This window comes from Hemicordylus capensis, chromosome 13 (genome assembly GCF_027244095.1).
Source record: "Hemicordylus capensis ecotype Gifberg chromosome 13, rHemCap1.1.pri, whole genome shotgun sequence".
Lineage (NCBI taxonomy): Eukaryota > Metazoa > Chordata > Lepidosauria > Squamata > Cordylidae > Hemicordylus > Hemicordylus capensis.
The window spans coordinates 17174441-17190434 of record NC_069669.1 but is presented as its reverse complement, the minus strand read 5'-3'; the positions used below and the strand labels follow the sequence as shown (position 1 = coordinate 17190434).

The window sequence follows — 15994 nt, the reverse complement described above, 5'->3', positions numbered from 1 at the left end:
ATTCTCTTGTATTAAGCAGAGGGAGAGCAATTGTCCCTCTTCTGGTTGCGTGTGTGTGTGTGTGTGTGTGTGTATGAGATTGTGAGCACTTTGGGGACAGAGAACCAGCCAATTTAATTTTTTTATTTTTCGATGTAAACTGCTTTGAGAACTTTTGTTGAGAAGTGGTATATAAATATTCTTGGCAGTAGTAGATGCCCGTCAGGTTCTTACCTGAAGGGAGAGGCCATCGCTTGGTGGAAGAGGACCTGTTTTGCACATGGAAGGTGGCGTTCCATCCCAAGCAACTCCAGCCAAAAGGATTTCCGGCAGCAGGCTTGGAAAAACCTTCTGCCTTCCAAGCCTTGGGAGAGATACTACCAGTTTGAGCAAATAGCTGCATTAGGCTCGATGGCGAAACCACCAGTCTGTTGCATTACACTCTCATAAAAGCCTACAAGATCTACAGTTCTAGCTGATGAGATATTTATCACCTCCTGCTTTATAGGATTTTAGCAGCCAATTTACTTACCAGCTTCGCCGACAAAGACTTCTACAGGAGCACTGGCCGGGCTCTCCCCGACGATGTTATATGCCGTCACAGCCACTTCATATCTCTTGTACTTTTTCAGCTCTAAAAATCGAAATAATTGGGTTACAAGCGAGCATTGTCTTCAACACCGCATAATCAAAGTTTCTGATAGGCTGTTAGAAATAAGTAACTTAAAAAACATCATTTAGAATTTACTGTGACATTCTAGATGCAGCTGGATGGACAACAGGGGAAAGTATGCTCGGTTCCTCCCATTTCGCTCTCTTGGCTTCCCCTGAAAGAATTCTGGGAACTGTAGCTTGGCAGCAATCTTGAGAGCAGGACTGGATCAAGTCCCCGCTCCCATTTGCACTTTAGTTTCCAGGGGACGGGAGATTTGATACTTGTATGGGGAGACCCATGAAAGTGTCTTGAAATTCTGACATTGGAGCAGGGCTTACTGAAGATGGAGGTGGGGTAGCGTTTTTCATGCTAAAAGAACTCTGAAAAAACTACAGCCTCCGTAGTGCTGCTTGCCTCCCAGCTCTGGCGCCATTTTCCTTCCCAGAATACACTAGGAAAACCAGACTCGCAATGGTGGTTAGCCATGATAGGTCAGTGGGGCTTCCATATTCCACGGCAGCATGCCACTGATGATTGGTTACAAGCGAGAGGGCTACTGCCACCAAGCCCTTTGTGGGCTTCCCAGGGATATCTGATTGGCCAATGTAGAAAGGACGACGCTGGGCTGGAGTGACCTTTGGGCTGATCCAATAGGGTTCTTTATGAAACGGAAAGGCTATTAAACCAGTTTGTCAGTGAAGCAGATGTGCACTATGTATGTCTTAAGACAGGGGTCTTGGGTCTCCAGATGTTGTTGGACTACAATTCCCATCATCCCCAGTCACAAAAGATGAAGGGATTATGGCTGCGGATGAAAGGAGTTGTAGTCCAACAACGTCTCGATACCCAAGTTGGGAACCCTTGCCTTAACATTCAGTTAGGTCCCAATCCCAGTCACATTTACTCATCCTAATCCCAATCTTAATCACACTTACAAGAATGCACCCACAGCAAAGGTGGGCAAAGCGACTTGGGGACCAGACAAATTTCAAGTTGTCAAGAAAGAGTGGAGAGACCTACTAGGGGGAAGATTCATTTCCTCTACAGCAATCATAACTTGAGCACTGAACATCCAAAACGGAGAAAGCTTTTGAGAATTGTCGGCTACTGTGTTTGGCTACTGGGCAACCACTTCTAAACTGGAGCACAGAAACTAATACTGACAGCAGGAACAAACACGGGAGAATGCAAGGTGTGTGTGTGTGTGTGTGTGTGTGTGTGTGTGTGTGTGTGTGTGAGTGAGTGAAACAACTGTCATCAGTGTAATTAATAACAAGAAGCATGACAGGTCAGAGGCACAAATCCATGCATCTTCCATCACAGAGGCCTGAGGATGCTTGAGCCTCTAGGATCTGCATATCTGGCCACCTATCTCGCAGAGAATATGGATCCTCTAAAGAGCCCACTAACAACACACACTCTGGTAAGGCAGGCTGCTGATCTCCAGACATTGTGGGTGTTCTTTCCTTGCAAATCACTGTGTCTTGCTAACTGAGAGTTCCACTTCAATTAGCACACCGTGCTGGTTCACACCAAACCGCCAACTCAGTAAAGGCTCCCCAGTAAAAACAGTCCTTCTAATTCCAAATCCCCCCAAGTCTTTGCAAGTATTCAGCCCACATATCTCAAGTCAGAGACCAGAGTGTTGCCTGCTAAGGAGACAGGCAGCCGATGGCATTTGATTTACTACTTACATTTTGCCAGCATAATAAATAAAACAAATCTGATACATTGTAGGAAACGGACACTTTTATGGGAATTTGAAACCCCTGCTGCTTCATACACAAGAACATTTGTTTTTGCTCTTACAAGGGAGATGATATATTTCCGAGCCAACATGGGAGGAAGTGGCATCAGGGCATGCCATGGAATCGATTGTCCGATACATCCAATCCTCCCCCCCCCCCCGCAGCCAAATCACACCACACAGTGATTTGTTCTCTGGCAGACAGCCTACCCCCACTTGCCCTGAAGACAAGTTGGGGTATCACAGTGCTAAACTGGGCCACAGGCTGGGAGGAACGACGATGATTTTAGCCTCTCAAGTCAGTCGTGACTGGGTTTTGCTGGTTTCAGTGGTTGTATTGTAAGCTGCCTTGAGGACGTCTTTGTTGAAAGGTGAGCTGTATCAATGAGGGGGGCCACACTGTGCCAGAGCCAGCCTGTGCGCAGAAACTGATGACCTCCGCAAGAGACGACCCCACCGGCATGTACAGGAATAAGAGAGTCACTGTACTTTGACCCACAGTCCAAGGGGGCCAAGCCAGAAGATGGCCCAGCTGGAGAATATGCAGAGTTGGGAGGTCTGATGTACCTGGACTGCTTTCACACACTGAGTTCCAGAATCAACACTGGGATCATAGGAACATAGGAAAAGCAGCCGTATACTGAGTCAGACCCTTGGTCCATCTAGCTCAGTATTGTCTACACAGACTGGTAGCAGCTTCTCCAAGGTGGCAGGCAGGAGTCTCCCTCAGCCCTACCTTGGAGAAGCCAGGGAGGGAACTTGGGACCTAGATGCTCTTCCCAGAGCAGCTCCATCCCCTAAGGGGAATACCTTACAGTGCTTCACACTTCTAGTCTCCCATTCATATGCAACCAGGGTGGACCCTGCTTAGCTAAGGGGACAAGACATGCTTGCTACCACCAGACCAACTCTCCAGGTCCTAGAGGCAGTGATGAAGAGGCACCAAGCCCAGACCTAAAGGCAAAGCAGCATCGGGATGTTCTGAGCTCTACCTGGGAGGGAACCATGTGCCTAGTATACTCTGGATCAGGGCCCAAGGAGGGAAGGAAAGCAGAAGCTGACAAACCTGGCACTTGCAGCTTGGCTGTCGCTAGGGCCACACTCCCTTCTGCTCAGCTCCAATTCTGACTCTTGGTCTGGATGGGTCCTTTCTCATTCTCAACACCCTGGCTATGGCCCTGCTCCTTGCCTGGTGGGGCATCTCCCTGACCTGCCCAGGAAGGAGGAGGATTTGAGTTCTGTGTGCATGGGAACAGGAATGGGAACGGCCTTGGGCCTGACCCAGAAGGGTGGTCCTTGTGTCCTTTCAGTTGCATCTATGTGTGGCAAATCCTTCTGACAGTGACAGGTGTGACCCAGACTCTTCCAGCTTGACTCCAGGCCCCAGAACAAAACATGCTAAGCACAAGCATCCTCATTGGAGAACAGCGGCTGAAACCATCGTTTCCAGTGGGAGACATTTTGGAACCGTGCACCATCCTCTGCCAGGCCCCCTTCTACCTTTACGCAGTACTTGCAGGGATAACCCAAACACCTTCGGCATTCAAATCAAGGAAATAAGGATATGATTCAGCTACAGAAAACCCTCCAACGGCCTCGGAAATATGAACCAAGCAATTCGTCCCTGATTTGCCGGCAGGCATACCAATTTGTAGGAGTAAATGTGGCTCCATCCGTTATGGGCTCCTTTTCTTTTAGTTATGATCTCCCATCACGTTGATGTATTGAAAAGCAATTTAAACAAATAGGAAATCTGGGAAGTGGAATCATTAATTGAAGTTTGTTTCTTTTCCATTCAGGGAGAGAGGGCCCTAAGAGCCAGTGGATTCCTTGAGCACGACAAAAAGCAGCCTCCAACGGCATTGTGTGTGTGTGCGTTTATGTGTGTGTGCACTTACGTGTTAATTCATACGTCGTTAATACAGAGCTGCTGTTCACTGTCTTGAAGCTGCTTTGGGCTATTCAGGGTAAGCAAAGCAGAAAGCTGTTAGAGTGCAGGGAAACAGTTACTGCAAATGATGTACAGCACAAGCAGCAAGAAATGGTGCGCTGGGCCCCTAGACGGCTTTACGCTCCAGGACTATACCTTGACAGGCAATAAAAGCCACATCACTTTCTAGATAACACACCGAAAGATCATCAGTCACGAGGGGAGGCTTGTGCGGTCTCCTTGCCATGCAGAGAATCACACACACAGGCCACAGAAAGGAGGGGCAGCCTCCCTTAGAGTTGTGGAGCAAACAAACATCAAGAAAGCCTGCTCTGGGGAGAGCATTCCCCAGGATTCTGCAGCATTTTCAGCACTGCCAGCAAGGGGAGGAATTTGCTACAGAAACAGCACACTTGGGGGCCAAAACAGACACACACACACACACCCACACCCACACCCACACACACACACACCCACACACACACACACTGGGAGGACACCTGAAATTACATTTGATGAAGCCATTTGTTTTACACAGCAGCCTGTGATGTTATTGGAAAGCCGTCCCTCCAATGGTAGGGCCGGTGATGCAGTGTCTCAGGGATGCCGTTGAGCTTTTCCTCCTTCCTCTCAGCCTCTACTCTCCCTTCCCAGTCAATAACATCTGTAATCTGACTGACTAGGCAAGCTAGTTTGGGGAAGCTGATTTACTGCCAAGGTAGCCCACGAGATGAAAACAGCAGAAAGCAGAAAATTGAGGATGGGATGGATCAGAGAGGAAGGAAAAAGGCCCATCGAGTGACTCCATTTGAGATCTCTCATAAATCTTGCTGCTACTTCGCCGAATCAACATACAGGTTTTCCTCTCTTCTTCATTAACGGTTCTTCTTACACAAAGGTCAGATAAGGCAGCCTCCTTTCTAAAGCCTCATCCCCGAATTAGGAGCGGGTGGGGAATCACAACATTGCATTAACACTCCCCCTGTGCCCGGGCTACTCACGTGTCAGCTCAGCTCGTAAGGCAGAAGGGGTTTTCACAGTCTTGGACTCGGGTCCTGGTCCGGCACTTTCGTATTCCAACTCCCGATAATAAATGCGATAGCCCAAGAGGAGACCATTCATGCTCTCAACTTTGGGAGGCTGAAAGAAGTTCCCATTAAGAAGAGGCCAGGTTAGACAAAATGTCAGCTGAAATCACTATAGAGCATCAATGCTTGTGGAATGCTGGAAATGCTGCTGCTGCTGCTGCTGATAGACCCTTGGAAAGGGCCCGATAATTAAAGTACCAAATCCAGTCAATAACATCTGGTAGACTGTGTATAAATAGCATAACAACAACAACAACTACTACAACAACTACTACTAATACTACTACACTGGGAACAGCCTATATTCTGTGACGATATCTATAACAACAACAACATTGATAATAAAATTCAGCCACCCCAGGTCCTTGGGAAGGACTCGATGTCTGGATAAAACAAACCAGTCAATAACACCTGTCTGACTATGTAAACAAGAAATAATAATAAGAAGTAAATAATGCTGGAAGCGGAGACCCCATTTCTAGCCCACGATCCTGCTGCCCTGCTTTGCAAAGTCAAGTCAAAATGCCAGCGATGTGGAAGAGATCATCCCAGGCCTGCTTTGACTCGATAGCTTTTAGTAATTTTTATAGTTTTAATCTCTTTTAATGAGAAACCCTTTTAGTAACCTATAGCTTTTAGTATCCTTTAACTATCAAACCTTTTTTAGTTTTACAGTTTTACGTGCAGCAGCTGATTTATAGTCCTTACAGTTTTCTATGTTCTGGTTGCCTTATGCTGGTCAAAGCCTGAAATAAAGTTTGATTTGATTTGACATGAAGATCCTGAAGAATCAACAGGAATAGGCCCATCTGTCCATATAGGTCACCACCAGATAGAGATTAATCCATGATAAAAGAATTACGAAAGCACCCACCACCCATGGACCACCTCATCCTTTCCAGAAGAGAAAACCAGATCCAGTATGTGAACGGGCACATGTTTTGGGCATAGCACACATAAAGATAGACTCATGGTTGTTATGGCAGCCATGAAATCCTGAGCAGCACCTAACATGGGGACATCAGCATAACTGAAGCTCCCCAGCACTAAAGTCCTGATGTCCTCAACACCACAACTGAGACCGTCTCTATCTGCTCTATCAGGAAGACCTTTAGGAAGCTGTGTGTTTGGTACACTGAGAGCTAGGGATGTGCATGGAGGGAGGTTACCTTTAAGGAGCAGGAAGGGTGCTCTTCCCTCCCCTAGGGATGTTCATGAACCTGTTCGGAGGCCCTTTTACGGGCCTCCAAACAGGTTCGAACACTCAGGGGTTCGAAGTTCGAAGGCGGGGATGTGTGTGTCTCACTTTAAGGATGGGGGAGGGCGCACTTACCCCTCCCTCCACTCCCCCCCCCCCGCCATGGCACCTGGTATTGTAAATGTTCTACAGGGCCACCCCGTTTGCTCTTTGGCCAGAAGTGGCCGGAAGTAGCTGGTGTGCGTGCGCCTGCCTGACGTGCGCAAGCCCGAGTGCGCCATGCGCATGGCTCACACCTGGCAGGCGTACAGGCACCAGTTACTTCCGGCCACTTCTGTCTGAAGAGCAAACGGGGCCGCAGGGAAATACGCTGCCGCCCGGTAGGACTTTTAAATACCGGGCGCTGGTGGGGGGAAAGTGGAGGGAGGGGTAAGTGCACCCTCCTCCGTACTTAAAAGTGAGACCACCCCCCGCCACTGATCCACCCCCGCCTGGCTCCGTGCACATCCCTAACCTCTCCTGCTGGCACTGGCACCCAAACCGGTGGCTCAGGGCTCCTTGCTGCCCCAGTCTGCACTGAATTGGAAGTGCCCAATGTGCATACCGCCAAACCAGAATGTGCACATCCCTACTGAGTGGATCCCTTATCTGTCCTGGTCAGCAGCAGCACCAGGCACACACCCTCAGAACGGACGGTGCCTGGGACCAGGAGCACCTGGTCAGAGAGAAATCATCCTTATAGACTACAGCAACTCCATCTCCCTGTCCAAGAACCCCGCATGCTTCCTGCACTGTTTACTCAGCCGGAAGCGACTGGGTCAATAGGCCCCCCTGCCTTTTTAAGCCAGATCGTCATCATCTAGGCCAGGGCAGAACTGGGACAATCTCTTCTATGCTACTGACATTTTAAACTTGACTCCAGAATAGAAATTGACATGGCCCAAAGGACTCGTATTAATTACATGCCCATTTCCTGCATCAACAGGGGCATTCACACTTCAGTGAGGAACAGAGGAGATTGTCAAAAGCAGACATAACTTATTCATTTAATACATTTGTTAGCCGTGTTCAGCATGAGCTCCCATCCTTTATTTATTTATTTCTGGAATAAAAGAATGCAACCTCATGTGGGATCCTCGCAACTCTTCATAACTCCCTGGGGAGAAATGGTCCACAGGGGCTTTTCTTTTCAAAACATCATCTTGGTTTCCCTAATTCTACACTGGGGACAATCTTAAGGCTATCTTGCAAGCAACCTATCTGGTATGGTGCAAGCTCATCTGCCTGAGCCCAAGTTTCTATACAGCCTGGGGGAACATCCAAAACATTTGGTTAATTAGAAATATGAAGAAGAATGAAGGTTGTTTACAGAGGGCTGTCTTGATCAGAAGCTACATGGGTGGGGGGCATACAGCAAATGCAATTAACTAGTGGTGTTAGATAAACACAGTACTGATAAAGAGGGTTCCACAGCACAAAACACCCCGCCCTCCCAATCCTTCTCCCTCTACTTCACAAAAGCCTCCTGATTTCCATCATCTCCCTGTTCAAGAGACAGCAAGTGGGATTCTCTCTGGAGCCCAGATCTTATATTGGAATCAGAAGCTATTAAGATACCTGGCACAAAGAGACTTAAGAGATAAATGGCCCAGGATGGCCTTTCCTCTCTGACTTTATAATCATGCTTCTTCCTTGGAAAAGGGACTCTGCAGAAAGGTCAGGGCCTACTGTTCTTATCTGTCCTCCATAGACAAAACTCAGCTTTTGATGTAACGGATTACTTAGGATTTTCTGTCTGTCTCTAAGAGGGGCCCAGAGGATCTTCCGAGGCAGGTACAGATGATGAAGAGTGGCAGGCCAGCAAGGTCTTGAGAAGCAATAACAACAATTTGTTTACACTCTGAAATTTGGAGAAAAGCTCAGATCGGGGGAGGAGATACAACAGAACGGAGTCTCAAAATTAGCTTTAATACCAGAAGGAACTGGGAAATCAGCCTTGAACTACGGCACTGCTGATTTCAATACAAAAGTCTCAGTTCATTCCATGGCAGCTTTAAAACAATGAGCTGAGAAGCTTAAAGCATCAGCACCAAATTTCGCTTCGCGAGATCCCCGGCAAAGCAGAAAGCGTTGCCTGGCACAGGGCAACCTGTAGCATCTTTTGCTTTGCGTGCATTCTCACTGCATTTAGCTCGAGCCTGAGATTATTTTACATTTTTTATTTGAAAACTACAGTGGGGCTAAATTGCAGAGCACCCAAATAACATAAGCGCATAATGACATGTAATTGCCTTCAATTCCCTCAACGTGGCTCGGGTGCAACTATCCCATTACATTTGCGGGAAATAAAAAGCACCCAATTATCTAAACTAGCACTTATTTCACATTCATTATTCCCCCCAATCTATCAACGGGATCAACCTTTCCTCCTACACGCACCACTTATTTGTCCTCCGTTCACATTTCCGTTTGTTCGGTGGCATGATTGACTGGGAGGTGGGTCGCTGATTGAAACCCAGGCATGGCTCCTCGGGGGTGGGCGAGCGGGTAGGTGCGGGGGAACAGTCAACACATCTCACACTCGTTCGGCATGTTGTAACTGAGATCATGACTGCTGTGTGAACAAGGTCTTCTTCCACAGTAAGAAAGAGATTCAATATGTATGTTACAGCAGCGCCTAGCTTACATCAAGGTAAACGGCTTGATCCCGCAAAGAGACCCGACTGCACGGTGACATCTCAGGACAGGTGGGCCGGGCACCAAGGAGGGGACGGGGGCAAAAGAGCTTGAGCCAGGGCTTCCAGAAGGGTGGCGTGGATGCCTTACCTTCTCCCCCAGTTCCCATTTCCAGTCTTTGCAGACTGAGCTCTGTTGCTTCTGAGTGCACCATTTAGGTCAGAGCTGGGCAAACTACAACTCAGTTGATTGTGGCTGCGGATGTTGGGAGTTGTAGTTCAACGTCATCCGGAGGGTCAGGTTTGCCCGTTCCTGAGCTAGGCTGCAGGACCAGCCTTGGTGAACATTTTGCAGGCTGACCCCAAGGGCCAAACCCTGTCAACCGGCCTCATAAAGCCCCAGCCCAGAACTTATTCCTTCCTCGTCACAACTGATCTTTTGGGTAAGGCTGAAGCCACTGCTTCCTCTCCCTAAGTGCTGCCTCAGATGGTGACCTCTGCCTGGCTTTGCATAGGCAGCATCTTCTGTCCTGCTTGGACCGAGAATTATTCCCTGCTCACGAGGGTTGCCAGATTCTGGCTCTCCAAATCCGGGTGCCTGATTTGCCTATTCTGTAAATTGGCTTGAAAATAATTTCTGAGGAGAATTGTGACTGCACGTTTTGCTCCATAACTCCGCTTCTACAAGGGCTAGAGCTTAGCTTTAAATAATGAAGAAGAAGAAGAAGAAGAAGAAGAAGAAGAAGAAGAAGAAGAAGAGTGAAATCCAGGTGAATCTGAGTGGGCTAAGCAATTGGGTGAGAAGAAGAAGAAGAAGAAGAAGAAGAAGAAGAAGAAGAAGAAGAAGAAGAAGAAGGGTAAAATCCAGGTGAATCTGAGTGGGCTAAGCAATTGGGTGAGATGCTTAAAATTTGGGTGAAACCAGAAATTCCAGGGGGCATGGCAACTCTACTGCTAACTGGGCAAAGAGGCACCTTTTAAAGTGGCGATTCTGTTGTATTTTAGCAGGGGGAGAGCAACTGGCCCTACCCAAACCCCAGCACAGCATCCCTCCAGTGGCTATTACAGGTGTCAACCTTGTGGCTTTTTTAAAAAATGACCCTGAGCCCTTTGGGACGGGGAAGCATTTTCCTAAAACTGCAATATAAACTGCTCTGAGAGCCTTTTCTTTTGAAAAGCAATACATAGATGTTCTTAATAATATTAACCACTCCTTTCCAGTCCTGATTCTGACAATGTGACAACAGGTCTTAACCTAGAGAATGTGTTCATGGATGGCAGGTAGAACCAGCCAATCCTTACTGCCAATCCTTATCCCCTCTCCCAGCCATGGCCTGTGTCCATCTAGGTCTCAAAGCTTCCTTTGGGTGCACAAGAGAATAGCGACCGGCAACTTTATCCCCAATGGCCGGCAAGTAGGATGCCATCTCTAGATGATTCCTACAAATATCCATATGCTGTTTTTCAACAAAAAGCTCTCAAAGCGGACAAAATGAAATAAAACGAAGAGACGGACTGGGTGGGGGTGGGGGGCTGGAGACAGAGAGGTCTAGTCTTCTGACCTCTCCCAGGCCACGAGGCCTCTCGGGTGGCTTTTGGATTCTACTGACCTGCCACTGCACAAGGACAGAGGATGTCGTGTGTGGGGTCACCAAGACGGAACTGGGCGGTTCTCCTGGCACTAAAAAGAACACACACAAAACAACGAGATGAGAAACAAGAAGAAAAAATTCCTCCCGTCCTTGAAAGCCCCTGGCTCCCAGGTGGCACCGCTAAGGCATGGCTGCACCGTCCAATGGAAAGCAGCCCGCGGATGCCGCCCCCCCCCCCGCCACCCCAGCCTGCTGAGAGGCCCAGCCACCTAAGCCTGCTTCCAGTGCTAGATCCTACCTGTGCAGCAAATGCACAGAATGGAGCCGGGACAAAGCCGTAGCCGCTTATCAGGAGCTCCCAGCTCTCCACACTAAAATGCTCCACTGGCAGCTCTGGGTTTGCTCCGCAAAATAAATCCTCGGAGTTTGCTGAGGAGGTGAGAAGCTTTTACAGTTAATCACTTCTGTTGTATGGAGGCCAGGGGGCGGGGGGGGTGTTCTGGGTTCTCCTCGGCTCAAAGTGTGTGTGTGTGTGTGTGTGTGTTTTAAACAGATTAAAATGCATGGGAATGTGTTCCAGAACATCAGCTGTGTTTGCTTTGCCGCAGCAAATAAATAAATAAATAAACAAACGAGAGGATTTGTGGCACCTTAAAGATAAGACTGGGATTCAAAGAGCAACTTTCAGCACACCCAAGGGCCAGGATTTTTTTGGCCAGGATAATTCCCCCCCCCCCGCCTTCAGTGGCAGGCCTTCGCTCCACAGCCATCCAACAAACTTCTCTTGAAAGTCCACTCTGATACAGTTTGCCAAGCAGCATGGGGCAAGGATTGGAACTGGGGTCCAGAGCCTCCTTGGGTGCAAGGAACTAGTTTTACTTTGCTGAGTTGGCTGTGTTAACACCCGAGTAACAATGAGGCTCCTTATCTTGGGGAAAGAGAGAGAGAGAGTCTCGGGTTCTTTACAACAAACTTAGCGAGGACGGATTTGCATAAAACCAATTTTTTCATGTCGGAATCAACATCTGCTGAATTTCTCAGTGGAAGTTTGGCCGGTTTGCGTCTGGATAAAAGAGTCCCCATGCATGCCACGGAAAAGGGCTTTTGAAGCACTCACACACTTTCCCTCGTTTGTGAATGCTGTTAATGAGGGAAAGGATTCAGAAAAGGCACTGAATGCACACTGCAGCCCATGTAGATTTTAAAGCAGAGCTGACCTCAAGTCGGCCTCACAGATGAGAACCCCAAGATGCTGCACAAATTGCTTTGCTGCACAAAAGCAAGGGCAGAGCTGCTCTCTGTGAGCAACAACATTCTGCACGTTTTAGACCCAATCCAGAGGCTCTGCACACACATGGAGGAGCAACACACCGAGCTTGTGCTACTTAGGGAAGGGCAAACCCATCCACCCCCCACCTATGTGGGACTACTGAACATCCTGAAAAGGGCGAAAAGGGTGAAGCACAGCACCTGCCTTTCCCCTGGAATCCTCTCTGCCTCCCCCAAGCAAACAAAGAGCCCACTCGCTCGATTTGAAAGTGTGGACTTGAAAGGGGCGAGGAGAGGAAGCCGCAAAATGCATCCAGGAAGCAGTCCTCCTTGCTTGGGTGGGCGGATCGCCCGTTCAGACGAGCACCAGCTCCTGCCCGTGGCTCCGAGGGTCCGGGTCGTGGTGCCAGGAAGCGCTGCGACGTGTCGCCACACCCTCTGGAGCGCCAACCAGTGCATTATGGGAATCTCCCCTCTTTTCCCCGAGTCTGCCAGCCGTGGCTGACTCACGATCAAGGAAATGGGGTTAGGAGAGCGCTTGCTCTCCTAACCTCATTTTCTAGGGAGGCTTCATAGATGGGTTTGCCGCCGAGGTGTCGCTGGGATCAGGTGCGAAACCGGGCTGGGCCCCCTTAGCCCGGATTTGCACGCATGTGTGAATAGTCTCAAAGAAGAATTTAGGGAAGTTGCCTTCTACCGGGTCAGACCACTGGTCCATCTAGCTCAGTCTACACAGACTGGCAGCGGCTTCTCCAAGGTTAGAGGCAGGAGTCTCTCTCAGCCCCATCTTAGAGATGCTGCCAGGGAGGGAACTGGGAACCTCCTGCAGGCAAGTGCTCTTCCCAGAGCAGCCCCATCCCCTGAGGGGAGCACCTTGCTCACACATGAAGTTGCCCATTCAATTGCAAACCAGGGAGGACCCTGCTTAGCAAAGGAGACCATTTATGCTTGCTACCACAAGACCAGCAATTGTCAGATGACATAATGGAAACAATGGGGTTTCATCTAACCTTGTAAATAATCTCACTCTGGCCTGTCTTTTCACAGCATGCCCAGTTCTCAGCAAGCGCCTAGGGTGCCTGCTTCTATGCTCTCTGAACTACCAGGGCACTTTCCAGCTTACCCGCTCAACAGCAGTAAAATGCTTCAGTCTGGGCAGACTGCATTCAAAACATAAATAAAGGTTGTTGCGCAAAGCTACCAGCAGGGGGAGCAGTCTTTGCAAACACTCCACACTCAGAAAATAAAGCTATTTTTTTGGTGCCGCACATGCAATGTTATAGCACTATATCGCAGCGATTGAATCCGAAACAAGGCATCCGAAATGCGAACAGTGCCCTGCTGACAGTGTAGGGACTGCAGTGTCAGAACACAGCAAGTACGGAAGCACACTTAGCAGATACGTCATGGCCCCGTTGTAGGGTTTAATCTGGAAAGCGCCCAGGTCATCTTTTGACCAATGTACCAGACTGCCAGCTTGCAGCCTATCGTGCCTCTTCTAGCTTGCTAATTCTGTGATGTCTAGCCTTCTTCCTTCCATACTTGGACATGGCAGTTCTCACACCCCCACCGTACACCGATTAAGGACATCCATGCGTGCACAAGAGTTGAGTGAGCACACGAGAGCAGTTACAGTGAACGGGATTGCCTCCTCCTGCCTGGAGCAAAAGCACCAGGCTCTCATCTGTGACACAAAATCGACTTTGCAAATGCAAATTGCTTTTTTTCCATACTAGCTAGCAGGGTAAAATGTTTATACTTGCTGGACATGCACCCCCTCCTCTCTCTCTCTCTCTCTCTCTCTCTCTCTCTCTCTCTCTCTCTCTCTCTCTCTCTCTCTCTCTCGTAAAGTTCAACCATTTAGCACTACTGCAGCCTAGAAGTAGATTTGGAGTGAAAACAATTGAAAGAGGTTCTCCAAACATACGCTCAATTCTGCATTCATTTTTAATGTTCCTTGGTAAATTATTCAATTTCAGGAAAGATAATGGTTAGTCAGCAGAGAACCTGGAAGACAATCAAACCGGGCTTAATTCTGTTTGGAGGCTCTCGACAGCAAGATTCATTATGTGAAGAGACGGCGGGATAGTTGACTATTAGGGAGGCTAAATGGTGTAAGCAATTAGATCAACACTCCACACACAGTGGGGGGTAGTGGGTGCATTTTCGTGGTCCTCTGGTCCCAAGATGCAACACTGGGGAGGATGAGACTGAGAAATGTGTTCCCAGAAATGCGGAGAAATAGACACAGCAACGGTGGGTTTGCAGTAGAAGCCAGTGCGGGTGCCGCTGGAGGGGCAGCGAGAGGCACCTCTGAGCATAAATGAGTAGGGGCTGACCTCCGCTCTGACCTCCGCACCTGCAACCTGCTCCAAGCAGCAGCAGCAGCAGCAGGCCACCCAGCACTCCCTGGGGCAGGGGATTCGCTCTGCCACCCACCAAGCTTCCGCGGAGCCGATCCCCCCCCGCAGGGAGTGCTGGGTGGTGCGCTGCTGCTCAGGTCAGCTTGCAGGTGTGGCCGGAGCAGAGTTGAGCACCTACTCATTTATGCTTAGAGGTACTAGTGGAGGGAGGCCAGCGGCGGCCCGTGTCTGGCAAGGGGGTGGTGGCTCCCCGCGCCACGCCCCCACATCTGATGCGGACAGGAGGCCACTCCTCCACACCTGGTGTCAGACATGGGGGTGTGGTCTAGCTCCCGAACAAGGCCGCGCGGGCCCATTTGGGAGTGAGATTGAGGCCAGCGCTGCGTTCCTAGTGCGGCCAGAAGTGGCTCTCGCTGCCTGGCCGCTCCTGGCCGCGCTGCAAACACAGCACTGGCCATTTAACTCTGGAATGGGGCCACGCAGCCCCATTTGGGAGCCCCCAATGGGGGTTTAGGGGGTTGAGCCCTCAATTGGGGGTTGAGCCCCCAATGGAAGCTAAACCACACACCCCCATCTGAGATCAGACACGGGGGTTGTGTCGGGGCCATGAGGCGTGGCCCCTGAGGGGCGGTGGCCGGGTTCTTTGAACCTTGTTGCCCAATAGTGGCTACCCCCCTGCTTAGAGATGCCTTGCGGCACCCACACTGGCCACTACTGTTGGCTTCCATCCTGTCTTGGCTAGTGGTTCTGTCCTCACCGTCCTGCAGTGTCGTGACCGCTTCTGTCTCAGCACCAAAGTCGCTGTCTCCAATATCATTGGTTGCTTTCAGGCGCAGCTTGTAGGAGGTAAACGGATTCAGCCTGTTAAATGGAAGAGCGAAGAGAAGAAGGGTAAAAACTCTCTGTCTTCTCACAAGCTGCCTCATGCTGATCTTGCTGCAAACCACCAGCCCAACAGGAAATGCGAAGCCCAGCTCATAGTACTAGAGATCTCTTCCTTTTGGCTGAAGCCATGTTTAACCCAGCAAGAGTGCAAAGATTTAGGATATCCTCCAAAGCACATGCTCTCTCTCTCATTCTCCGTCTCAAAAATGCTTCATTCAGTACTCAGATACATGCCTGAATTATCAATCAGGAAAATCATACCTAGGGTTTGTGAGGTCATCTACAGCACTACGAGTGAATAAAAAACAAAGTGTCTGGTCACCCAGACTTTTTCTGACATCTCTGTGTCTGTCACCCAAATGTGTCCATGAGTAAGAAAACAGAGAGCATGCTTTAAGCATAGTGGTGGGTCAGATGCTTTTCACATAGAAGGTCCCAGGTCGAGTCCTCGGGATCTCCAGTTATGGATCTCAGGTAGCAGGATTGTACTCTTTGGGTCCCAAAAACTTCCATTCTAAAAGTGCCCCACTTGGCTGCCCCTGGAAAGAGCCCAAACCTGATTAACCAAAGTATGGATATCATTATGCCAAGTTCAGCTCATGAACCAAAGTCA

General features: G+C 49.2%; 1 protein-coding gene across 9 annotated transcripts in view; it reads right to left on the bottom strand.

The window, feature by feature from the left end:
• The window catches only part of SDK1 (sidekick cell adhesion molecule 1), a 733784-nt gene that overhangs the window by 85728 nt on the left and 632062 nt on the right, over nt 1-15994 (bottom strand). For 7 of the 9 annotated variants that reach the window (XM_053276314.1, XM_053276315.1, XM_053276313.1 and 4 more), the window contains 5 exons: nt 15254-15357; nt 10883-10953; nt 5313-5451; nt 4280-4339; nt 512-613 (listed from right to left, as the gene is read on the bottom strand). In XM_053276314.1, the coding sequence (XP_053132289.1) occupies nt 512-613; nt 4280-4339; nt 5313-5451; nt 10883-10953; nt 15254-15357 (476 nt within the window). The remainder of the gene's footprint in view (nt 1-511; nt 614-4279; nt 4340-5312; nt 5452-10882; nt 10954-15253; nt 15358-15994) is intronic. The other 2 variants (XM_053276319.1, XM_053276320.1) reach the window with 1 other exon arrangement.